This window comes from Poecile atricapillus, chromosome 8 (assembly GCF_030490865.1).
Source record: "Poecile atricapillus isolate bPoeAtr1 chromosome 8, bPoeAtr1.hap1, whole genome shotgun sequence".
Lineage (NCBI taxonomy): Eukaryota > Metazoa > Chordata > Aves > Passeriformes > Paridae > Poecile > Poecile atricapillus.
The window spans coordinates 11,467,024-11,493,499 of record NC_081256.1 but is presented as its reverse complement, the minus strand read 5'-3'; the positions used below and the strand labels follow the sequence as shown (position 1 = coordinate 11,493,499).

The 26,476-nt window shown below is 37.0% G+C and overlaps 1 protein-coding gene across 1 annotated transcript in view; it reads right to left on the bottom strand.

The window, feature by feature from the left end:
• The window catches only part of COL4A3 (collagen type IV alpha 3 chain), a 58,088-nt gene that overhangs the window by 25,500 nt on the left and 6,112 nt on the right, over nt 1–26,476 (bottom strand). Inside the window, exons 2-25 of the mRNA XM_058844482.1 lie at nt 21,373–21,429; nt 18,802–18,891; nt 17,773–17,817; nt 17,251–17,295; nt 16,908–16,970; nt 16,127–16,180; nt 15,259–15,285; nt 14,624–14,701; nt 13,480–13,542; nt 12,966–13,001; nt 12,814–12,855; nt 11,388–11,465; nt 9,890–9,952; nt 9,578–9,634; nt 7,215–7,259; nt 5,791–5,844; nt 5,367–5,408; nt 4,580–4,667; nt 4,183–4,218; nt 3,700–3,864; nt 3,404–3,496; nt 2,562–2,657; nt 2,143–2,213; nt 772–960 (exon numbers count right to left, since the gene is read on the bottom strand). Of these exons, the coding sequence (XP_058700465.1) occupies nt 772–960; nt 2,143–2,213; nt 2,562–2,657; nt 3,404–3,496; nt 3,700–3,864; nt 4,183–4,218; nt 4,580–4,667; nt 5,367–5,408; nt 5,791–5,844; nt 7,215–7,259; nt 9,578–9,634; nt 9,890–9,952; nt 11,388–11,465; nt 12,814–12,855; nt 12,966–13,001; nt 13,480–13,542; nt 14,624–14,701; nt 15,259–15,285; nt 16,127–16,180; nt 16,908–16,970; nt 17,251–17,295; nt 17,773–17,817; nt 18,802–18,891; nt 21,373–21,429 (1,677 nt within the window). The remainder of the gene's footprint in view (nt 1–771; nt 961–2,142; nt 2,214–2,561; nt 2,658–3,403; nt 3,497–3,699; nt 3,865–4,182; nt 4,219–4,579; nt 4,668–5,366; nt 5,409–5,790; nt 5,845–7,214; nt 7,260–9,577; nt 9,635–9,889; nt 9,953–11,387; nt 11,466–12,813; nt 12,856–12,965; nt 13,002–13,479; nt 13,543–14,623; nt 14,702–15,258; nt 15,286–16,126; nt 16,181–16,907; nt 16,971–17,250; nt 17,296–17,772; nt 17,818–18,801; nt 18,892–21,372; nt 21,430–26,476) is intronic.

Genomic DNA, 26,476 nt, shown 5'->3' with positions numbered 1-26,476 from the left:
ATTAATTTAGTAACAGAGCAATTCTGATAATTTAAGAAAAAAATTTTTCTCTGATTTACTTGTGAGTAAATGAATGTAAATTTGAATATTCATGGTTACAAAGAGAGGTCTATTAAGAGGGAAATGCTACAAATAAATACAATTGCCTGGTTTTTTCCAATCAGTGTTGTTGCGCTGTACACTTTTCTTCTGTTTTTAAAACACATTTGGCATAAAAACAAAACCCACCTCATCTCTGACTCTCCTTGAATAATGTGGAGTCAGGTTTAGAGACAGTTATAATCTGAATCATGTTAACAGTTTCTCAGCCAACATAACACGCTAATAATTGTTTGTTTTTGTTTCTGCTGAGGTCTGCCCTAACAATTCTAGAGTTCTCACTGAAGATTAACCCATAAAGACTGAAGAGGAAGTATTTGAATCGTTAAGCATTATAGGTATTCAGGAAAATACTTTTAAAAAATATTTTATCCATCATAGAAATCCAAAAAAATTCTCCAGTATCAATATCCAAACTAACACCTCACTAGACTGCTGAGGTTTTTCAGCAATGTGTACCTACACTGGCCTCATCTCTCTCTCTCTGGTATTACATCAGAATCTTTCCTTCTTTCATGTGTATTGGCTGTTACAGCTGAGAACAGTACCCTCAGTTAGGTAGGGGATATTCAGCTGAAATATCTGCATAGATTAAACAGATTGTTGTACAAGGCAAAATACTGACTTAGGTTTCCATGACTTCCATACAAATTGCAAAAAGTGCATACCCACCTCTTCACCTTTAGAACCCTTGGATCCTTTAGAACCAGGTCTTCCCAGAAAACCACTTGAACCTCTTCTTCCTTTGTCTCCCCTGGCTCCTGGATCTCCTCGCTCACCTTTTGGCCCCTCTGGATGTATATATCCTGGCTCACCTTTTGATCCTTTACGTCCTTGATCTCCTCTAAAACCTGGAGATCCCTAGAATAGAGTTATCAAAAGAATTTCAGTGCTAGATGTATGCCATCTGTTTTAAAGTTTTTTGTTTGTTTTTTTTAATTAAATACCTCAGAGGGGTTCTCCCTATAGTCATTTTTATTCTCTGTAATAGCACACTTCAATGAACAGGTTATTGAGCTTTTTTTCTTTTCTTTTTCTCCTGCCTTCCCTTGACAAGACCACCATTTCATTTATGCTACTACAAGCATGAGTAATGTAGCATAATTTAATAGGTAAGACCATGGCACAAAAAGAAGGACTTTAAGACCTAGCTAGAGATTTCTCCTCCACATGGGAATATTTCCCCAGAGACACTCTTAAGTGTCACAGCTGGCTCTGTTCATAGTAAACTTCCCTTTCCCTTCTCTCCCCCAAAGGTTACAAAGTGGGTATGCTATCCCAGCTGAAAGCACACTGGGCTCTAGTGATCTTGGGATCATAAATTCTTTGGGGGCTCCTGGCAAAGCCTGTTAGCAGACTCATTCTGCATCTGTACAGCAGCCACCACAGCAAATACCTGTGAATGATTTTTTATTGGACAGCGCTGGTTGTACTTTCCCATAAATAATCAATACTACAGGCACAAGTTAGCACAACCAAGTAACATGTGTGTGGCAGCAGGTGGCAGACTTCCCTCTTTATAATATTTCCCAGGAGGGAGTGACTTTGCACCCCTGAAGAGGGTATGGTGAGAAGCAATTTTCTCTGCAAAGCTGAGGCATTAGCAACTCCAGAGTATGCTGGAAACAAGAGAAGCAAGAAGTCTGACAAAGATCACAGCACACAAAAATCTATACATGCTTTACAGCCACTGCCATGATTATTGAATTATATAAACAAGCAGAAGGTAACTACAGATTACCCATGCCAGACAGAAAAAGCAGTCTCAACACCATGAAATGCAGCACAGGTTAATCACACAGGTATTTATTTACCTGCCTCACTTCCTGAGCTAACTTGCTGCACTGAGCAACCAGGCTCATGTAAAGCTGCGTGATCAATACATCACATTCTCTGCCTTGCCTCCCATGCTAACACATTCATTACTACAGGAAGAACCCTGTTGGGATCACCCAGTATGATACTGCATGTAACACCAGCCATGAGATTTTGCTGAACTAATTCTTGTGGGATCTGAATGTTAATCCGAAAAAGCAGTCTTACTTGAGCCCCTGGAAACCCTGGTGTTCCTGGAGAACCTGGAGAACCTTTTGGACCTGTTGTTCCTTCTCTACCTGCAAAAGAAACAGTATATTTTGTAAAGAAAAATGAAAACAAGGGCATAGATTTTGACAAGCTCTAACAACTGGACCCAGTATTCAATGTTTCTGTTGTTACATTGACTATTCATCATAGACTGATCTGGCTTCAGTCTGCACCTAAAGCCTATCAGCACTCTGAGTTCTGATGTTTTAGGGCTTGTGCTCATATCAGCAGAGGGAGCTGCACCAGGCTCTCACACTCACCACCACCTCAGGGCTAGTTTAAGGATTGCAGGCTGCAGACATGCCCACATCTGATTCTCATGCTAAAAGCAAAATCATTCGCACTCCTACTATCCTGTTAGGAACAAAATAATTTACCAGGCATGCCATCCTGACCACGAGGCCCAGGAGAACCAGGAAGACCAGGCATTCCTGGAATGTAGCTACAATCAGTACACACATGAGCATCGTCACCTAGAATGAAAAGAAATCATTAGTTGCTCCACAGCAAGTAATTTTCAAGCTTAAATAATGTGCTACTTAGCTTGTTATAGCTAACATTTTTTGGTCAGGAGTGGTAGAACCATAGCTTTGATTTTGTTGGAAGATCACTTCCAAGACAGTACTAAGTTACCTTTGGTTAGAAAGTCAATCAGAACTGAGTATAACTAATTGAAAGGACAGAAACATTTGGTTTAAAACTCTTGATTATTTCAAGTCAAGTTTTAGCAAATAATTTGGATGCAGTCACTCTACTGACAAGCCAAATTGTCAAAAGAAGTAAGGGACATAAGCTTCCAACTAACAGAGCTCTGTAACACTCAGGGTCATTGTCATGACAAGCAAAGGGTAAAGAGATTCAGCAGCTCCTGTGGCTGGAAGTTGCAGATTCTTTCAGAGACAAACTGTCAGCAAGAATATAACAACAGGAGAGTACAAACTGTACAGGAGAGTGCCAAACTGTAGTAACTGCTCATTCCAGTGAAGATCTACACCCTGCCACAGTTCTTTACAACTAGTGTGCAGCACTGGCACATCAATGCTCTTTTAGTTGATGGAAGGGGAGGAAGACATCTCACTATCCTTAATGAGTGTTCTTAAAACTCTTAACTCAGCAAATGACTTAAGAAGTAAATTAAATTTAAAAAAATCTAATGAGGATCCATGAAGATTACTGGATTGTACCATCTACTTCTGAGTGACAGTTATCTGAAACTGACCTCTCATGCCAGTGTCTCCTGGAGGTCCCGGGGGTCCTGTACGGCCTGGCTCTCCAGGAAGTCCTGGTAGGCCAGTTCCAAATGTTATTCTACCTGTTAATGAAATGAGCATGGCACCATTACATCACAGATTATTCAGACAATTCTCTATTTGCTAAGGGAGAAAAAAGTTGCAGGAACTGAGCTGGAAGCAGTATTCTGATCCTTATGGGTCCTTTACAACTTGAGATATTCATCAATTCATTTAAAAGAGAGAGCTACCTGGAAAAATCCAAAACACCTGCAACTAGAAGTACCTGGTTCTCCTGGAGGACCTGGTAATCCAATAGAACCAGGCCTGCCAGTAATACCAGGCAGTCCTGGAGGGCCTACAATACACAAGCCAGCTTGCCCTTTCTCTCCTTTTGTTCCTTTTGGCCCAGGAAATCCTGGGGGACCTCTCAGACCAGGTCTTGACACACCTAACCAAAGGGGAAAACATAAAAACAGAGTTAAACAAGAAATGGCATTTCAAAGCTAAGTAATAATTAAGTAGTATTAGTGACAAACACACCAAAGCCATTTCACAAATCTTTTTTATCTTGAAATATATTAATCAAAGTGAGAATCCACAGACATTTAAAAATGATCTTTAAACTGAGTACTTGACCCATCAAAGCTCTTGGGTGACACTTTTTTAGCACTTCGAGATATTTTTTAAATCATCTGAAATAAATATTTGACAAAGCTGATTCAGTGTAACTGACAGGAAGAACAATGTATTTTATTATTGCATATACCTGGTCTACCAGCATTTCCAGGAGGACCCTGTGGCCCTGCAAAAGCAAAATATTAGAAACTTGAGTTAAATCACTCAATACTCTACAAAGTCACTATTCAATTGCTTTGAATACAAACTTTAATCTTTTGCATTTTAAGCTTGAAAGCTAAAATAAACTTGGTTTTGCCTGAGTAGGCATCTACCACTCATGCAACCATTGCATACTGGTAATTATTTTTAAGGGTAAATAATGTTATAAATCAAAGTCTCAGGATACATTTCAAGTCAGCAATTAGATGTGAGTTTAGGAAATATTCTTCTGAAGGCAGAAGAAGGCTGCTCAAAATGTAGTCTGCAATAAGCCCTTTGAGTAGACTGCCCTTTCTATAGGATTGTAGTTTTGATGTCTCACTCACCAGGCATGCCACGTTGACCTTTTGGTCCTGGAGGTCCAGGGGGTCCTTCATCCCCTTTTTCACCAACCACATAATCGTAATACTCCGTCTCAAGAGAAAGGAGGTAAGAAAAGAAAGATTTGCAAGAATGAAGAGAGAATCACAGTACCTCGCACTGAATACTTGATTAAAGCAATGTTTTGATCTCATTCATAATTTTGATATTCTGACACCACAAGACCTTACTAATTACAAGCAACTAGAAATGAAATCAATTCTTATTAGCAGCAGTGTTTTTTTAGTACTCTGTCAATATCACAAACACTTCAGCTTTTTACAAAGCTATTTCTTCTGAACAATTTAGGTGGAAGGTTTCCATTAGGTGCACATGGGGCCTTCAGGAAAGCCACTGGGGAGACAGCAGAACTACAATGAAATAGTACTCAAACTCTTGCTTTCTTTATAAAGTATTTTTAGGATGTTAGAATTAAGGCCCCCTATTCTGGAAGTGATTAGAAATTGGTTTAAATATTAACTCCTGTGAATTTCTGTAATTGTTCTTTGGCAGTCCAATCTCCTGCCAAAGTTGCTGGATCCAGGTGAGGTCTAACCAGGCACAGATACTGTATGCAATTCCATATGAAGGAAGATCTCATTTGTGTGAGAATCCCAGCAATATCAGTACTTTGTGAAAGCCATGCCTGATTAGAGCATCACAGGACATCCATTATTGCCTCATGCAAACAATTTAGATTATTCTTATTCTAATAATTTAGAAAAATGATATATGAAGGTAATTTACACTTACTCGACCACAAGCTCCAGGTGGACCAGGGTTTCCTTTCATCCCCTTCATCAGAGAACAGAGATAGGTTTGTTTATTAAAAACAATATATGGAATGACATTTGCCCACTGTTACTTCAGTACATTGCTCAAAACATTAAAGAAAAACAACTGTCCCTGACCAGTCCTTCACCACCCGTCTCTGTTCCTTACACAACTATTCAGCTGCATACACCAAGACCTACAGGAACTCATCAGCAGACATAGATGGACACCCGTTCAAACACATGGTTTGTTTCAGCTGATTCATTCCGTATTCCATGATACCCTTGTCATCTCTTAGGCCAAGTGAAACATATATACACAGTGATAAATAAAATTATAAAATAACCCCTAAACATACCTTATCCTCATCTTCAAAAGCAATAGCAAAACCATTGGACAATACCTTAGCTCCTTGCCTTCCAGCCAGTCCTGGCTTGCCCTGTTCACCCTTTTGTCCCTGCAGGTGACAGCACACAATTTTATAAGAATTAATCTTTTAGCACTGACAACAGTAAGATCTAAAATGTAAAGCTTTAATCTTTCATGGTGATGGCAAGGGGAATTCAACTTGGTCAGGAGAAGAAACTGCAGTGAAAGACCCAGTTTGAAGTACAGCTCCATATCTGCAGGAAAAGCCGCAGGTGTCCCATCCAAACCTGCATTTACTACAGCACACTCCAACACTCCCAAGGGGAAGCTGCTCTGCATGGCGCAAGTGTAGGAGTCTCTGATCTGTTCTCCTGCAAACTATTTCTGAAGGGGAGAAACTGAACACAATGCAAGATTCTCCCATTCAACACCCTCAATCTGCAGGATGGTGCTGATCTCAGGTGTCAGCAGCACCAGGAGGGAAAGCAGTGCAGACTAAGGCTTTCTGCAAGTGAATACAGGCAAGGGAGAGGGACTTCCTGGAGGCTCATGCAGTTGAATTTACTGCCAGGGAGAAAAGCTGAAATGGTAACAGAGCAATGACATGGCTTTGTCATGACAGAAAGTTTTCTTTCTGTTAGCTAAGGCAGTAGAGCTTTATGGTCTGTCCACTGTTCTTTGTCAGACTGGAATGTGTTTAGACTGCCTGTGAAGGTCGTTTTAGCATGACAAAGATAATGTTATAGTAAGATACATGTGCAGTGGGCTATTCTGGCTGTAAGAATTTTGGTAAGATATTTATAAAGTCACTGTGACTCCAGTGATGTTGTGAAAGTAGAGATGAAGTAAATAGAACTGATACCAATTGAATACAGTATTTCAAACACATTTGAACAACTCCAACTTTTAAATTAGTACACAAATGAGACTATTTTGCTTCTCAAATGGCATATTTTAAGGACTATATGTTGACAAAATGACAGTTTAATAGCTATCAGTCATCTTGTTTCAGGCCAAGACAGCCATGACCCTGAAAACAACTTTTCTTCATAAAACAATGCCTTTGATCCCAGTGATTAAAAACTATTAATTTCTCTTCTCGATTTATGTTAAAGGGAAGCTATAACTCTTTTGCAAATATGTCAGTGTGACTAACCAGAAAAAACTCAGTAGAACTTGGAGTGTGTCTCAAACTTATTAAACAGTCAGCAGCAAGCAACAGGTCTTTTTATTTGACATAGAAACAATGACAACTATGAACTGAACCTCTGTCTCCTGCACAGAGATCTGTGAGGACATGATATGTTCCAAGGCCAGCTGCATAAAGGAAATGTTGTGTATGCAAATCAACATTTTGAAACACATTCCACAGAGAGAGAAAAGTTGTGACAGGAAGGTAGAATTGTCATAAACAGATGATTATCATATAGAAAACATTTAGAAGGCTTCCTTTATTACCGGTAAGCCAGGTGGACCCGGAGCACCTTCTTTTCCAGGCTTCCCCTACAAAGGAAAAATGTAAAATGAAATAAAAAAATTTAAAGTGAGGATATTGCATTCAAAGAGCACAGCAACTCGATTCTGTGCACATAACTGTAAACTGTGTAAACTGTGTAAACTGTAAAAAGCCATTAGGGTTAAATTATTCATTAATCATAACTGAAGTTCATAAAACTCTGAAAAACAGATATTCCATTGACATTCCTCCTCCTGTGAAGGATTATTTGTGCCAGACTCCAGCAGTACAAAGTGCCTGGCAAGTGCAGAAAACTTCATGAAAAATCAGGCTCTTGCAGAAGCAAGACAAATGATAAAGCAATACAGCAGCAAGCATCCCTTCCCATGGTAAGCTTAAAAGGACACTGAAGGAAAACCCTCTGAACCCCATTTCTGTATGGGACAACTTGAGGAAAAATTACTTAATGAGAAGGATTAGGGAATGCACTTCAAAGGTATCTGAAGCAGGGCAGTAGATGGAAAAGTGAAAACAGAAGGAGGAAACATGTCAGAGGTATCTGCTGCTTTCCATGGCCCATGTGGCAGCATCTGCTCTGGTCCTGTATCTTGTGTGGCAACAAGAAACGACTGTTTGAGCAATTCATAATAACAAAATAAGGAGACCAAGGGAAGGGAGGCAAAGGGGAGAAATGGAGAGAGAAACAGAATTAAATGAAAACATGATCATATGGATACCTTGCTTGCCCCTTGAAGACAGAAATGAGGAAAACTTGGTTCATTAAAATCCACAGCAGGAAGGCAGTGAAAAGATAAAATGAGGGTGGGGTCAGATTACAAACTCAGAAAAACAAGCAAAAAGAAACTTTTTAGATTTTTTTTTTTTCCTACAGAATAAACTAATGTAATTTAAAATAATTTTGATAAGACCAGACCATGACTTTGGATGTAAGCATCAGAAAAAACAGCAAAAATATGTCAGAACTTAAAAGATAAGGAGAATAGAATGATGCCCCCACAGGCTCAAAACTCACTTGCACAAAATAGTATTTTTTTTCCTAGAATGTAAAATCCACAGCAATTTGATATTTTGTTCTCACTGATGTAATTTCAATTGCAAAAAAATAGTTTTGTTTTCTTTTTAGAACAGTTAATCAATCAATGTCTTAACAATACTTCCTTAGCATTCTTCAAGATCAAAACACAAAAATAGCAAGGGTGCTTTAGCAGCAAGATAAGCTTACTCCACAAGGAAGAGTCAATTAAGAAGAGTTCTAAAAAAATACTGCATGAAAGGACAAGGTTTTGCAAACGGAAGACAATGTGGAAGAAACACAGAAGACAGAGGATTAACAACACTCAGCAGATAGCAAGAACTTCTAGAGCTTTATGCGAGTAACTTAAATTGAAATTTTTGTTATGTATAGGAATAATAAAAATAACCATCAAGTTGCTCTCTAACATCCTCATTGTTACAGCACCATGCAACTGAAGAAAGAGCAACCCTCAGGTAGCACTGGGGTCTTGTCTTGCTATCTATCTTTCCTTGTGGAAGAAAATGTATTGCAACCACAAGAAGTATGAGAAAAGTTTCAAAAATATACACATTTACACTGAATGAAATATTTAATTTGAAAATTATTTTTCTTAGTATTGCTTTCATAATGTATTCAAAATCTGTATTCAGAAAATGTCACAAAACATTTTGACTTTTTTGACTATTTTAGGGTTCTTCTCTGATTATATATCATTAAGTTGTTATGAATTAGTAGTTTTAGTTACTAAGACCTTGCATCTGTCACTGACTAGTTTTTATAAGAAAGTTTGAAAGGCATTAAATGAAAGTAATAGCTTTCCATTAATTATCTTCCAAAAAAAAAAATCTAATCAGTTAAATTGTATTTTAATATGCATGGTTTTTTAAATAAATATTTTTTCATATACTGTGCTGTTAACAGGGCAACTCTTAGGCAACTTTCTTCATGTCTCCACACAGCTGCTGGTTGAACATACTAATTTAAGTCTGCTGCCTTATGTAAACCCAATGTTTTCTCTTCTACTTATACCCTTGCACTATAAAGCCAGTACATGTCTAGCAGTGCACTTTTTTATTACATTTCAACAGAAGAACCTTTATAGCAAAAAAAATAGAAGTGTACTCACAATCAACTGACCTTCACTCCAAGTACTCATGTAAGTACAGTCACTTGACTTCCAGCTCTTGTCTAGTTTACTGCAGGAAAAAGCTTTTGAATTTAAGCCAATTTTCTCTGAGTAGCAGTGAGACAAAAACTGGACAGCAACACTAGTTCAAAACTGTTTTTCTGAAAGGACTAACACATATGTATTCAACTGTTTGTACACACCTGTGCTCCTGGTTCTCCTCGGTCACCCTTTTCACTTTGGGAATCACCAACGAGCCCCTGGAACAAAACCACACTGAGACTCATGTTTTGAAACTCACATTTTCTAAGTTAAATATATATTTCATAATTTTTTATCTTTAAAATAAATACAGTTGGAATGCTATTAATAGGTACTTTATTCTATTCATTAGTTCTATTCTAGTCATTAAAGATTGAAATAATTAATGTAAATACTGGTCTGTAAAGAATAACATTTATTAGGTGATGCTGCCTGAGCATCTGGATTTAAAGGATTTACTTTTGGTCACTTACTGTAAACCCCATTGGCCCTGGGGGTCCTCTTGATCCTTTTTCTCCTTTTTCTCCTTTTAAGTCCTATTACACAGAAAGGAAGAGCTTACTGTGGTGTCTTGGATTTTTCCATGCTTACCTTTTCAGTCTGGTTGTACAAATACGAAATTCTTATGTCAGCAGCAGGATTCTTTGAGCAGAGATGGTTCTACTCTAACATTAGACTATGTTTAAGAAACAGAGACTTCTTATCAGTGCTCCTGCCTAAGTCTGTGATGTTTGAAAAAGAAACCATTTCTGCACATTTCAGAATACAGCTAGGTCAAAACAACCTACCTGTGATTGTATGCAAAGGGACTGCAGTAAATATCCCCACAAATATAACAAGAAACAAGCAAAAAACCCAAATAAACCTCAGCTGCTTTACTGGAGCTAGAGTTACTTTCAAAACATAATTGCAGTAGCTACCTATGGCATCCTTATCTCTGTGGGCACAAGATTAAATTACGCTACAGTGTAGCAGCACCGGGCCATATCCCAGAGTCACTGTAAAGCCAAATTTTATGAACTGTCTAATTATTACCTGGTTAGACTAATGATCCAAGCTATTTATGTAAGGAGTTTTGAGAGGTTTCTAAACTGTAATGCCCAATGTTGCTGAAAAATTGCCATTATAAGCCACAAAGTGCTCCAAGTGCTGTGTATTTGATTTAAACAGGGAGAGCTGGTGTGCCTAAAAGCTGAACCTTGCTTCTGCAATTTTTCTCTTCCCTCCTAAATTCAGTCTAGATGCAAAATTCACTTTTACTTTAGCACACAATGGAGAGAGACTTTGGATGACTCCATAGATTAGATGCAAATTACGTGAGAAAAATGGAATTGAGAACATGTAGATTTGTCCTGTTAATATATGAACAGTTACAATTCTATCAACTACTGTTGTTTAATTCCTATATAAGGATAGAATGCAAGAACTTTAATTCACAAAGCAATACTTACAGCTGAATCGGACTATTTCCTTCCATATTTATTGTCTTTCCACCACCTTCCATGATTACTCATGTTTCAGTAAAATTAATGAGAAAACAAACTACAAAATATACATGAACATGTTGTAAGCTTCTGTGAAACTCTGGTAGCTCAGAGTCTGACATTCTCAGTACTAAGGCCCAGAGGTCAACTCAGCTGTGCCTTTGGTAGCCATTCAGAACATCCATGTGGATTTGGTGAAGCAGAAGTGATTTACTCTTCATGTACTCAGAGATTCCCAGCAGGTGAGGTACTGGTAAGCAAGAAACATTGCATTGGCATGTGCAGATGTGCACATGAGCACATAGACTCAGCCTAGCTGGCTCTACACACACTCTCTAAGAGAGCTTAGAATCTAATTAAACATGTCTGAAATATGTTAGGATGGGTAAAAAGAAATGTTATCAGAGCAGTGAAGAAGAAAACATCCTCTCAAAGTACAACCTAGTCTGATGGCTTATCTGAATGTGATGTTTAACAATTTCACTACCGTCATGTTGTCTGGTCCACTTAATGTCACAATAACAGTTCCAGGGGGCCCAGGAGGTCCAGTTAACCCAGTGTCACCCTTGAAAGGAAAAAAAAAAAAATAGAGCAAATTACAAGAAGTGTGTTTTTGTTATTTAAAATTACTACTGCTATACTTCAGATATTGTGAGAATTCTTCTGTCATTACACTCAGCCATTAATCCAGTTAACACTTCCCTTTTCTTGCTATTTATATTACAGTAAAAAAGACATATGGAAGATTTAACCTTCCCCTAGCTGTTCAATATAAAAATGAATATGCTGATTTCTGATAAAGTCTCTAGAAACAATTTATATTCTTAATCCTACTTGTTTGTTACATAATTATTTTAACTCTAAATCAAGTAAAAATATCTCCTTGATTACAATATTTCTATTTAATTATGTCAATCACAAAATTACATGAACTGTCTTTGGTGACATTCTCCAAACTGCAGTCTGAGTATTCCAGGGAGATCATGAAATCGTGGTGCTAACAGACAAAACAAGCTTCCACATGTCCTTCACTGACATTAGTAGTGAAGTGCACTTTTTCATTAAAGATCTTTCAGAGTAGGGAAAGTCCTCAATGTAATCTTTCCTGTGGAGCTCAACAAAATACATCCACAATTTCCAGTGATTTTAAGCCAGTGGAATGTTTTGGCATGAATTTGCATGCTTTGGCATGAATTTGCAGCACAACAGCCAAAAATGTGTTGCTCTTTTGTAAGGAAACAAAATGTTCCATGGTCACCTGGGCTACTGCTAATGAATAAGGAGGTCTATAGGCAAGTTTTTTCCCAGGAAACTCCTAGCACATTCCTGGTAGTGATTACAATGCTTAAACCAATCACAGCTGTATCTGTGCAGGTCAATCAGCATAACTGTGAGATGTTCTGATTTCTTGCAAGGGTATTCAGATTGACTACACTGGTCCTGCAGCTGCAGGCTGGGTGCTGAGAGACAGTGTGGGCATTTGCAGCAATTCCTATCTTAAGGTTATGTGGAATACAAAGAAGGGCTAACACTGAAAATACATTGGCCAGAAGTTGTGAGATTACAAATGCTATATATTTACCAAGGTTTATCTGCTTAGGTAAGTATTTAGGAGCACTACACAAATTATATATATTAATTTAATGCTATGTGTTAGCAAATATTAATTACTGGCTTCACTTCAGTGTATAATCCTCTGTCTAGACATTTATATCATTAGCTGTTGTGTGAAAACATTTTGACCTTAGACACCATTGCCATGTTTCCATTTTTCAACAAAAGACTCCCACATGTAGACTGAAAATTTGCATTTCACAGTACTTACTTCCCCAGACATTTCACAATAGCATATCAGAAAATGCAGAAAACAGAAACAAAACTTATAAAATGTTTAAAGCTTCTTATGAAATTACCTTTCTTCCTTTGGCTCCTATTACTTTCAGTCCCATAAGACCCTGAAAAAAATCCCCTAATGTTATTTATTTATTTTACAAACATTTAAACATGGATCAATTTATGTTACACATAACAGAAGTTCTCTTTTTTATTACCAATCTGAGACTACCTTAGGTCCAGGAGGTCCTGGTTTCCCTGGCATGCCCTACAAAAAAGGAAAACAAAAATCCTCAGCTAAAAAATGTACAATCTTTTTCTCTGATATCGGTGTTTTGAACTATCCAACTTTCACAGAATTTATATCACATTTTTACTCTTTCTTCCACCTTTACAACTGCAAGTCATTGCCAGTGGGTGACAGATTGTTTACACAGTCTAGCTGCAAACATATGCATCTCTTAATGTTATGCATATCAGTATTTAAAGTGAATTAATGGGTAATCAATTGACAATTATAATTTGTGCCTACATAGACAAGAGATGCTTCTGAAAATATAGAATGATCATGCATAAAAACTAATCAAAAGAAGCTGAAAAAAATCAGATGCGTGCAGAAAAACATAGTTTTTACATACACTAGACATCAAGTAAGTCTGGGAGAGTCAAGTACTTGTATCTGTGTAATTCCATAGGGATTAGGGAAAATCAAAGGTCAAAGTAACAAGGGAGACATAAATTCATACTAAAGGTCCTGGAGGGCCCTGTGGTCCAAGTTCCCCAGGATATCCTTGAGCACCCGGGGCACCCTGCATATCAAAAAAAGAAACAGGAATAAATATCCTGGCAAGATTATCAGCAAAACACAACACTAAATTCAAAGACTGAATTCAAAGAACTGAATAAGAAACAGAGGAGCAGCTCTTCAGAATTTCCTTTTCCTATTTCAGGAGAACACTGAAGTATAATTCTTCCTCACTGCTATATTGTTTGGTATATGTTTTGAAACATGAGAAAACATCTGTTCTAGAACTAAACTACTCAAGTGAGGACGTAAGTCCTCTGAGAAATGTGGACTCATAATCCATATGGCCCTATAAATGCCTCTAATAAGCCTTCAAACCTTCAAATATTCTATGTAATAAATCCTATGCTTTAAAGCTTTTTTTTCAAAGAAATGAAAAATTAAACATTTTTATTTTCTTCTTAATTTAATGCTGTCTATTTATTCCAATAGCCAGAAGAAAAGTCAGCCCTGCCTTCCCCTGTTAATGTCCATTATTGAAATATGGACAATTCTGTCCTTTGTTAGTACCCTAGAAGTTGGGCAGGTCTAACCTGTTCAGTCTTAACTTCAATGGGAATTTTTGCAGCTGGACTTGATGGCCATTATAGGTCCCTTCCAACTATTCTATTCTATTCTATTCTATTCTATTCTATTCTATTCTATTCTATTCTATTCTATTCTATTCTATTCTATTCTATTCTATTCTATTCTATTCTATTCTATTCTATTCTATTCTATTCTATTCTATTCTATTCTATTCTATTCTATTCTATTAACAACATATTCCTATTCCTATTCTGTAGGATTCTGTATTCCTATTGTGTAGGGGTAAACTCATGGAGCTGTGACCAGTTTTTCTCCATACCTGAAGTACTGTTTTTCTGCAATCTGACTAGCCTGCAAACTGACTGGTTTTGGTTTAGAAATCAGTGACACAATTATAAAAAATACTGTATCTATATTAAATAAATAATACACTTAAATTATGCAAAATACAAAATAATTTTAATACATACTCATGTTATACAGAATGTGTTTATACAGAATACTGTATATTTTTATACGTATCTATCTCAGTGCCTTATATTATTATTTTGAGTTACCTGGAGACCAGGCATTCCTGGTAATCCAGGATCACCTTTTGCACCATATTCTTGGCTATATCCCTCTGCAGGGCACCCCTAGACAATTAGATAAAAAGAAACATAAAAAGTCATGTTGTAGAACTCTGTAGTGCAACAAATCTTCTAATACAGTTTGTAGGGAAATAAGCAAGATCAGAATTACATAATGTCCACTATGGATAATTCTACCTTTAAAAGAGATTTTATGAAACCAACTTTCAACTCTCAGATAGGAGCACAGATACACCTACATTACTTATGCACAGTCTGTGCTTTCAACTTATTTTTGTTATTTTTTTATCCCTTTAAAACACTCTCTAGTCCATCTGCAGCTTTCCATACAAATTCATCAACTGTTTGGTGGAGGAGCTTCAAAGTTCTTTGTGCGCTCGAAAGTGTTAAATTCACTACATGCAGTAACAGTAGTAACAGTAATCTCAAAAATTGTAGACCATTTTGCCACCTGAGGTGAATGTAGGACAAAGGAAGCACCAAACTTCGTGGTTGCTTCTTCTGGAATGTAAACCTTCTGTTTCCCATGGAGAGGTTAAGAGCAACAAACACAAAAATTGTTCATAACCAATAAATACTGTAATATGATGCAAATAACTGACCTTCTCTCCTTTGATACCAGGAACTCCCTATGAAGAAGAACGATCATATTGAAACAGAAAAATAAGAGTGCTGAAATAACAAATTTTAAATATTGTCTAAGCTGGGTGCTCTTCAGGTGATTTATTTTTATGAAGAAGGTGCATAGCTATGTTTACTGGGCCAGACTTCAATTTAAGAAGAGGCCAGACTTCAATTTAAGAAGAAAGGGTGTATTGTTCAAAAATAGTCAATCTTTCAGGTATAACTCTACAAGTGCAGGCAGAACAGCTTTGAAGCCTGATCTTAATAAATGAATAAATAAAATCAGCAAAGCTGGTAAAATAAAGATCATGTTTAGAAGTTATTAGATTTGAAGCCACTGGAACTTGAAAGACAACATTCCTTTTCCATTTGTTTAGAAGTTTATCTTTCAAACACATTTCTACAGTAAAAACCCCCAAATCCTAGGATTAAAGCAATGTGCCCAGAGTGAATAGTTCTGGATTTAATTCCTGGTTCTTATTGACTTAATTAAGCCATTATTTTCTCAAAGATACTTGCACATGAACTGAAAATGCAATCTACTAAATATATTTTGGACACCTTTAGGGATGTAGGTGGTAAATTTTCAGGAGTATCCCATGACAGCCAACTCCAGTCAATGAATTTCATACAGAAATTGAAATACTAAGAAGTTGAGGCCTAACAGCAGACAATAAAGCATTACTTTAAACTTTGGTCTCTTTATCACACAGTTTTCATACTAATAAGATGGGAATACCTATATATTTCTACTGGTGTCAGTATGAGCTAACATGAGGCTTTACATTCCTTCAGAGACTGACTTTATGTGGTAGGAATGCACACAATAATGAATTTCACACTTACTGGAAGGCCTGGAGAACCTCTTCGACCTGGAGGACCTGGAAATCCTTGGTCACCCTGAAAGTAGTAACAGTGATTGTTAATGAGTATTATGGTTTATTATTTGGCCTGATTTTGGCAAATGTGATTACAGAAGTTTTTTATCCTATCACACTAAACACACTGAGTTCACAATCATCATATTTCCCAAGAAGAGGATCATCCCATTTTATGCAGCTTGACTTCTATCCTACACTGTTCAGATTAATTCACAGTTTCACTAGAAAACTATGATTTTCTGTAGTAGGCATCATTCTGATTCCCTGTTTTCTAATGCTCATAAAAAAAAAAAAAAACCAACCTGGTAAATCTGTAACTTAGCATTGAGCCTTTTCTCTTAATTACTTTCAGGATTTATGAATTGACAACTGCAAGCTAGATACTGGCAAAATAAAATTAATTATCTCCTTTATAACCCATTGTAACAAAAGGACACGTTGGACAAAACTGATTAGGTCTTCTGGATTTAATGAAAAAAGTATTATCTGTCAAAATATCAAATGTTACTCTTATCTTCTAGCAAAAGCTAAAATTTATAAATTTAATGCATTGTTTAAGTATTTATCTTGCCCAAAAAAGTAGCACTTTTCCTTCCTCTGGTCCCATGCTACAAGTTTTTCTAGCTGATAAAGTCACAAACCAAAACAAGTCAAAGTTCTTGTACACTGGAGGAAATTTAGAGCACTTTTTGGCCATTCCCAAGCTCAGCCAATGCAATCTCCAGAACACTCAGCTTGGTTTGTACCTTTGTGCCATTGCATCCTGGAACACCCGGGAGCCCAGGAGGACCAACAGTTCCTGGTTCACCCTAAAAGAAGCACGAAATTGACACAAGCTTTGTTTTTGCACATTCATATTGTCTTAGAGAAACACCGAAAGAGTTTATGTTGGAGCAATGTTTCACAAGACTTGACAGATTACAATAAATTCTTAAATCATAACAATGAGTAAGAATTGCTGATGACAAGATTTTTATCTCCAGGCCAATTGACAAAGACAATGTTGATGTTGAGACTAGAGTGAGCACATTGAGCTGAGGATAACTGCACTGAAGACTGAAGAGAGAAATCAGTTTCATTTTTACTCACCGGAAGGCCTGGAGGACCTGAAAATCCAGGTATTCCTGGGAGTCCCTAATGATATTAACCAAGAGAAATAATATTACAAATATTAAACAAAAGCTCATTAGGCAATTTTTCTTTGATTACAGTCATAATAGGAATGAATGCAAGTTTGATTGTATGAAAAGATCATTACTTCCTTAACTCTTCTGACTGTGAACCAAGCAGAATGCTTACACCACAGGTAATACACACTGGTTTTGGCCAGAGAAAAAAACCCAAACAACTCCTTGTGGTATTCTAGTCTGACTTTTTCACTGTGCACCCAAATATTAAATACATACACCAATAACCCTGGATGTAAGGTGTAGCAAAAAGGGCAAAATTATAAAAATAAATAATACTTGTGCATAGACCATGTCCTAAATTTTAATCATATTTTGAAATCAAATGTAATGTTTTGCTTTTATTTTCACAAATTATTGAACCGAGCTGGCAATTAGCATGACATTTAATACATATAAGTTTGTTTAAAATATCAACACTTACTCGTACACCTTTGGGTCCAACTAAGCCTGTAAGCCCTGGAGAACCCTATATCACAAATGGAAAGCAATGTTTTTCAGTATGTTTCAATCGAGAAAGAGCACATAAATGCTACCAGGACATGCAATATTTTCACTATCAATACTAACGTGCACACAAATAAATAAATGATTGGCCTATTACAGTCAATAAAGAAAACAAGCATTTCATACAACTTGTGTAAATTGTGGTGTCTTGCCCTCCCTTTCAGTGTTTACAGGGTATGTACCATAGAATCACAGAATGGTTCAAGTTGGAAGGGATCTTAAAGATGATCTAGTTCAACCCCCCTGACATAGGCAGGGACCCTTTCCACTAGAACAGGTTGCTCAAAGCCTCATCCAACTTTGCCTTGAACTTCCAGGGATGGGGAACCTGTTCAGTGTCTCACCACCCTCCTATCCTCATAGTGAAAAAAGATTTATATCATAGGTCATAACAAATAACCGTGTATGATGAGAAAGCAGTTGCTATCAATTTGGTCAAACTGTGAGACCTGGAAGTGCTTCCCTGTGGGCCAAGAGCTGGAAGGTCCCCAGATACGGGTGCTGTTCATGTAATGATCAGAGCGATGTACTGTCATCTGTACTGTTGAGCATGGAAAGGAAGACCAGGAGCAACCTGAAAGGAGGTTAAGCAGGATGGGAGAGCAAAGCAGAAAGACAGCGAAAAATGTCAATGACACTGCACCATCTGCACAAGACCTGCTGGAATTCTTTCAAGATGCTTTGAGCTTTAGTGCTAGCAAGAAAATTTTACCATTCCCAGAAAGGACAACGAAAGCCCATAGTCATATCAGCTCTACTCTGATGCTGTCAAAATGACTCTTGCAGTTGGGGACCAAACAACATCCCTACCAATCAGGAAGCTCTGAGACAGGTTTTGGTTTGTTTCAGTTTTGTAAAACAGAATTTTCTACACAGCCATAGCTAACTTAAACCGTCAAGCGCAGTAACTTCTGTGTGTATCTCTCTGTCTCACATACATACCTACCTTTGGTCCCTGTGGCCCTGGAGGCCCTTCTGGACCAGGAAAGCCTCTTTGACCAGGTGGACCTGGAACACCAGGAAAGCCTTTTTCACCCTGTAAACATTAAGATAATGAAACTCTTCAAATATCCAAGAATTCTCCTTTTAATAGCTTATTGCTAAAGTATTCATTACTTTTAGTACCTCTTGGCTTTCTGCTGTGGCAGATCCACTGCCCTTGCCCACACTGTTTTTGTGGTCCATCTCTGGGCTGCCTCAGCCCCACAGCACCACATAAAGTGCTCATAAAGTACGGCTGAATTATCAGAGCACAAGATAGTATTCAGGATTTTGCAGAGTATAGACGTTAGCTGACAGCACAAGAAGTTTAAGAAAGCAGCTGATACGTATTCCTTGTTAATACTTTTGTATTATATTTAGCAACACAAATTGAGATACTTAATGGCTGCTGCTGTACTGCAAGGTCAGTTCCAAACCATCAATATAGAAGAAAACAGTGGGAGTCAAATGCAACAAAACCATTCAGACAGAATAAAAACCCCTTGCTTTATGTAACAAATACCTTAATTTTTTCGGAATCACAGAGATTAAAACATCAAATTACTTTTTCATGTGGTGTTTTTGTTTTGGGTTTTTTTGTTGTTGGTTTTTGTTGTTTTTTTTTTTTTTTATAAAATTCAAATAAATAATCTATGTAAAGGAAATAAAATTGAAGCTATGGAAACAATACAGGAGGATAAGCTAGACTGAAAGGGGCATTTTCAGTTTTTTAGTTAAATATAGAGAATTTAATAAATATAAATATAGAAGATGTAAGTCTTAACTTGGTTTAAATGAAATGCTTCAAACATGGAAGCTCACAGAAAAGGTGTTTCAGCCCTTTTCAGCAGAAATTTAGCATGCTCAGTTTTACATCAGTAAAGAGCTGCCAGTTCAACACCTTTTACATCACAGCATGACGTGGGAGGGAAAAAATTTACCAAATAGTATTTATATATATTCATATCTCTCAAGATAAAAAGTAATCCCATACTATTTTAACACATGAAAATAACAATTTCATTATAAAGTGTCTGTGAGATCTATATAATAAACTGGCATCGCGTTTTATAAAAAATTGATTATTTTATGTAGCAGTATCCCAAATTAGGAGCATGGCTGCTATTCCAGGATGAGCCGCTGGAGGGGGTTCGGTACCAGCTCACAGGAAAACCAAACTCCTAGACCTGCCTGCCCATAGCAAGAGCCACGCCGTGCTGTCTGAATCCCGGGCAGCACAGCGCTCTAGTGACAGCTTCACCGCCTTCTCTACAGAAAAGGCAATTTTAGCCACACTTTCTTCTTAGCAGAACATCAAGATCAGAGGATTTTCAGGCTGGGGAATTCTAAACACTGAATAATTATCAAAACATGTTGATTAATGTCGTTATCCTGATTTTCTGCATGGAAGTCTTCATCAGTCTAAATAATGATTTACTCTTACCCACAAATTGCTCAGTTATTTTAATGGAAGTGATAAAGACAAGTTGTGGGTGTCCATTCTTATTAATATTTCTCTTTTAGTGGGCAGCTTATTTTTTCTAGGTTTTCAAGTGGTTTCAATTTCACTGTTTAGGACAAAGTCAGGTTAGACCAATTAGTAATACGAAAAATAAACAGGGAGATTTTACTGAAAACATTAGTATTCCCCTTTCCCACTTATTAATATGTATTTTAATAATGAGCATATTTACTTCCAGATAAATTTTCTCCAACTTCATAAAAGCAGATGGAATCAATCAGTGGGACTTATCATAATCCTAGATCTTTATAGATGTCTGTTGATAAGGTTTAGTATGGCAACTTTTGTGTTCATGCCTCACCTAAATTGCAACCATGACTTCCTCAATAATGCCCCTTTCATTTGTGAATCAGCTGTTCTTCCAACTGTGAGCAGGAGTTTCAAAGAATTTTTGGCATTTGTGTAATTCTGGTTTGTCTAAAAGCCACTCAGCCTCTGCCAAGCTGCTATTGGCAACTGTGAGAGCTGTGGATCTGTTACTGCTGATGGATTTGCTGTTCTTTCAGTGCTGGCAAGGTATTTATGATTAGGACTCAGAAACTCATCCCATGCTTGATCTACAAGAGGTTTATCTGTTGGATGCCTAGTGTGTGCAGCTTTCCTTCAGGAACTGGCAAAGGGGGGTGGGCAGGGTCCAGAGATGCAGAGAAGCACTGAACATGAGACTCCTGATGGCGTTGTGAAATTTGTAACAGGAGAGCAGCTGCCAAGGTACTGGCATTAGTTAGGAGTTAGTGAAAGAGACCTGGCGCTTTGGACAGTTGCTCTGCTGGTGTCCAAACATCATACAGTGCTGTAAACATGCTAATGCAGTAAAAAAATTCAGTTGAAAAGTCTTAGTTAAACTGTTTCCCCAAAGTTAACAGAATTTTGTAAGGTAATCATTCTCTGTAGACTCTGTTGGCAAAATACAATCACACACCAAATTCGCTCACTTTATCAACTGAAGTAATCTATCAACAATTTCCAGGCACATAAACTAATATTAAAAGAGGAAAATGTATCTGTTCTTACCTTACTACCTTTTGTGCTATCACAAAAGCAGGGACTTTTACCTTTGCACACACAGTTCTGAAAAAGAAAAAATACAAACTTTATAATACAATTATTTTTCTCATTGAGCTGTTTGAAGAGATGCAAGTAAGATCTCAGTGGTTTTACTAAGTAATTATTTCACAGATAATACAGCTTAAAAAAATGTTTGTGAAGAGGCAATTCTCAACAGTGGCAAAGAGCTCATTATTCCTCTGTACTGCCTTTTGAGAGAAATACGAGCATTAGTGAAATCTTGCAGACAGAATTAACTAACCCCTGTATTTTGTGGTATTACAACAGTCACAGTGTTTCCAATTTGTAACTTTTATGTTTCTTTCATGATGGAGGAGAGATGCTGCAAGTAGTTGCTGTTCTCTACAGACTTGACAATTCCAGACAGTTGCCGATTGTCTTTTATGGTGGCTGAACTTAGGTGACATGATGCCATCTATCAAATTAAAAACAGCTGTAGGGAGCATTCCTCCAGTGAACACATACTTGAACAGTTACTTACAAAATAAAGCAGAAAGTAAAATCAGTTAGCCATGAAAGTCAAACCCTCAAGAAATTATTGTGTCTGCCTCTGATTTATACACAGATCAATAGGTGGCTACTTGATGTTAAAAGCCAGATTTTTAAAGAGTTGCAAACATTAAATAGTTTATCCTTTGTCATATTTAAAGACTCACTCTTACCCTGATCTGACAGCTAGAATTCAAGTGGTACTGCATCAGAAATTTGGAAAACAAAGGTATAATGTAAGACAGAAATTGTCTAACTATGGTACCTTTACTATTAGTCAATATGATTACATTGCCAGAGACACAAGAATAAGCACTAGTGCAGAATTAACAACCAACAGTATCCTGATTTCTCCCTGGTGAGGTCAATCAGTCTGGTACCAGATAATCTAAATTCATCAGGTCAGTTATATGACAGATATTTTAAGCCTTTAAACATCAATACAAGAGGATAAAGTGACGTATCTCTCCAAATAAATTTGAGATAGCTTATAGAACAACCGATTTTCTTGTTCCTTGTTCAATGAGAGTACCTTGCATGCCAAAGCATTCTCTTCAAAACGGATTATTGGTAGAGGACTGCTAAGAAATATAAAAAGGGTAGTTGCTCAAGGCAAGATGAATACATATATTATATATATATATAATATTATATAATAATATTACATATACATTATAATTCTATAGACCTTAATGGAGTTGTACCTTATTTCTGCCTGTGAAAGCAAACTAGAAGCAGATTCTTTCCAGTATCTGTATGAAAAGCACAGTTTTCAGGACATGAAGAGAAATCAAAAATTGAAATTACTCTCCTATAAAAGGTATAATCTGCAGAAGATTTGATGCGTACAGATACAGAACAAACCCTTTTATCTTTTAATCAAAGACAATCCAATGTGAAGAGAAATGCATGAACATGTAGAAAATTATGACACTATACAATTAATCTAAGTTAATAAACTATTGAAAGAAAGAGAGCCTTTGCTCTTCAAGAAGTCAGAATGCTTAGAATGTGTTTAATTTGCCATTAGTAAGCTTTCAGATCTATTTAGGTCTTTTTGTGTACACATATCACTTTAAACAAAACTGAAAAGACCAAAGATGATTTAACATTACACAGTCAGTTAGCTGGATAATACTAAATGTTTTGGCATATGATTTTTTATGTAAGATTAGATTACACCTTCTGTACAGGAGCTTTGAACCAAAAAATCATTGCTCACTTATACTGCTGGATGCTTTCACATCCTTGCAAGATGCCTGCAGCTCCTTTATCAAAGGATCATAAAAAACCAATATGATGTTGCCAGGTCATGAGATAAGAAAACTGAATATTAGTTATTAACAGTTTATTCAAAATTCTCACAATAACATCTGCATAAGTAAGTGTATTAACCGAAGCCACAGATTTGCTGCATGTTTTTTGGTATCATGATTTTCATAATAATTTGAATTTCTTTCAAATATTTAGATGAAGAATATTTTTGATCTAAAATCTAGGTCAAAGGATACAGCCAGATCATTATATAAATACCAAACTAAATCAATTTATCAATGAACCAAAATAGTACTTGGAATAATTTACAGAGGAACCCTTCTCCAAAGTGTTTTTAGTGGTAATTACAGTGTTATATTAAACAGATACATAATTCCAGTAGTACATGTTGAGGCACATTTACTGCAGCTGTTAATGTTTTGTTCAGTGGGTGCAACCTTACCTGTAACACTGAATTTCCCTTCTTACACTTTGGGATTGGATTCTACAGGGCTCTGACCTCTTCCTGATTCAGAGAGTAACTTAACCAACTGGTTAGAAAGTATTCCAGTCCTCTCCTTCACATAATTCCTCAAAGAAATGACACAAAAAGAAGGAAGAAATAACACACTACAGACTATGTTGTCACCCATAAAAAGGTTAATGCAGATTGAGTACGGAACTGCTACTCCAGCCACTGCAGTGGTGGTAACTTAAATTTGAACAGAATCTGGCACAGTTCTCTACACTTTGCAAGTAGCACTGGTTACATGAAGACTACCTGAGAACATATTTAGGGATGTTACCAAACCTGAATATGCCAAAGGATGTGACAAAGTCTTAATGTAAGAAGACCAAGCAATGCCAGCCTTCCTATTCTGTCACTAGCACAGGCTCTGAACGCTGTCACTCACATTGGTGGGGCAACACAGTCCTACCAGGAATGGTTTACAGGCAGGAAGATGGAGCACAGACAAACAGAGACAAAGTAAGCATGATCCAGTATTTCTCCATTGATCTATTTTTTGGAATTATATATAAAATGACAGAACTGTCAGAGTATTTCCTTGTTTTTCCAGATGCAGAGAAGATCAGAGTAGCTCAGCTGTAATTTCAAAATACATATTTGTATTAAAAATACTGTACCCAGGACAGAGAGGCAGCAAAATGCATTGCTCCAGGAAACAAGCACCATATTCTTTAAGTATACTTAGACCAAGACCACCCAGGATGAGTAATTCAGTTCAGATGAAACCTGGGATGAAATTAAATGTATCGTGTAGGAATAAAGTGGCTGAAGTGGAGCTTAAGTTTGCACTTTTGGCCTGACTGGTCTTTAATTTCATGGGTGAACTCCACTGATGCCCGAAGTAAATACTGGTTAATGTAAATGAAAGATGACTGTGCAACATGAGGTATTTTAAAATTAATTAAAAGCAGTGCAAGTGATATCCATTAATTACTGTGGACAGTAAAAATAACCCAGGTGTCTTCTCTCAAGTGGGTGATGAAGCTGTCACCTTCCTTCACTAGTTGTTCACAGCTGATCAGACTTATTTTTAAAAATGCATAACTAATTTTTCATTTACGCTTGATACTTACTAGCATCTCACTTATCCTGCCATTAGGTCTTTATTTCCTAACTTACAGAATCACTAAATTAGAACTCTATCACTATGTGGAATAAGACTTACTGGATAATATCTATTTTTCTGTGATGCCACTTTTTTACTCTTTTCCATATTTCTGCTCATTAATGATATTCTGAGCAGCCTAAAAATATGCATATCATCACAGTAGTCCTTTCTACGTGAATATAACTTATCAGCTAATTTCAAGTTTTCTGAAATTTCTCTTAAATGCCAACAGTTATTAAAAATTACGTATCAGTGAGCCAGCTCCTTTAAGTCCTGATTATGAATTTTCAAGGGCTGCTGACACATGGAGATTTTTGAATTCTTCCTGGGCTCTCTCAGTGCAGAGCAATCACTTTACACATCCCAGCTGCATCTATAAATCACTACTGAGCACATAAAATAACCCTGCTCCAACAGTTGATGTTAACATAGTGCTTAAAACTTCAAAAGGCCCATTTCACTCATTCTCTATTACGTGTTTTCTATTGCATCTAATAAAAATGGGAGTAATACATTGTGATTACAGGAAGTGGAAAGTTTTGCTCTATCATTTTTCTACACTGCAGATTTGTGTTGGGGTAGGTATGCTGCACACATGTGAAATGCTGCACTTTCTGAAGAACATTATGGTGGTAGCTGAAGTTTCTAGCTTGGATACGGTTACAGTTTTGAAAATATATCCTAGCCTGCATTAGAGGATCTGAGAGCAGAGTTTTACAGAAAAAGGTTCCCACTGTGAGAAAATACTTTTCTTCTGATGCACCTGTATTAAGACACTTATCTAGATTAGCACAGTCAGGCATTCTAGCTAGACAAGGTTAGTGGATACGTGACCCTGGCAGCATATTCCTCATGTTGCACAACTGCAAATCACCATGGAGCGTGCAAGGTCCTGGAGAATGAGGTCCCCTCACTCCAAAACATTGCTATCAAAACAAAATACCAGTCTCACAATTAGAATCTGTATACTAAAAGTTTTTCATGCATTCTAAGCATCAAACATGAATTCATTAAAATTATCAAAGACCACTAAGAACTTTGTGTTTTTTTAGTGACTGCTGGACCAGTACAACAAAACCAAATTATTAAGCCTTCAATAAGTATAGACAACATAGAGCAGAAATAGGAGATGATGAGATGAAGGAAAATATGCCAGTTCCCAAACCCTGAAACATTGTGTAGTCACTTGTGAACTGGAAGGCAGCCAGACATTCCTACCTTAGAAGACTCCTGTTAACAGCATTGTATGCTATCACAATTCACAGCATTTTGCTTACCAGTTGAATACCTAGTACAGGATGAAAACTATTTCATTTAGACTTTCCATTATAAAGTAACACACCTGTAACTTAACTAATAAACAGCCTGGTCAACAGGACACACCACAGAGAGCCTGGGTCTAAAAGACACAGGAAGAGACAACTGTTATGCTGCAGGCAGTGCAGTTGTTGAATAAGCTCCATTAAACACCTGTAATGGGAACCTTGCTCAGGGAATACTATTGAATCAAAATGCCTCATTGGTGACACAGGCCTGGTATTACTGGTTATATGCTGCTTTCAATGCAAGTTGCAGGAGAGAAGTCCTAAACATTTGTGGTCATAGGAAAATGTAACACTTCACAGATGCTGGACTTTGTGTTCACATACAGATACACAATTCATGGTCAC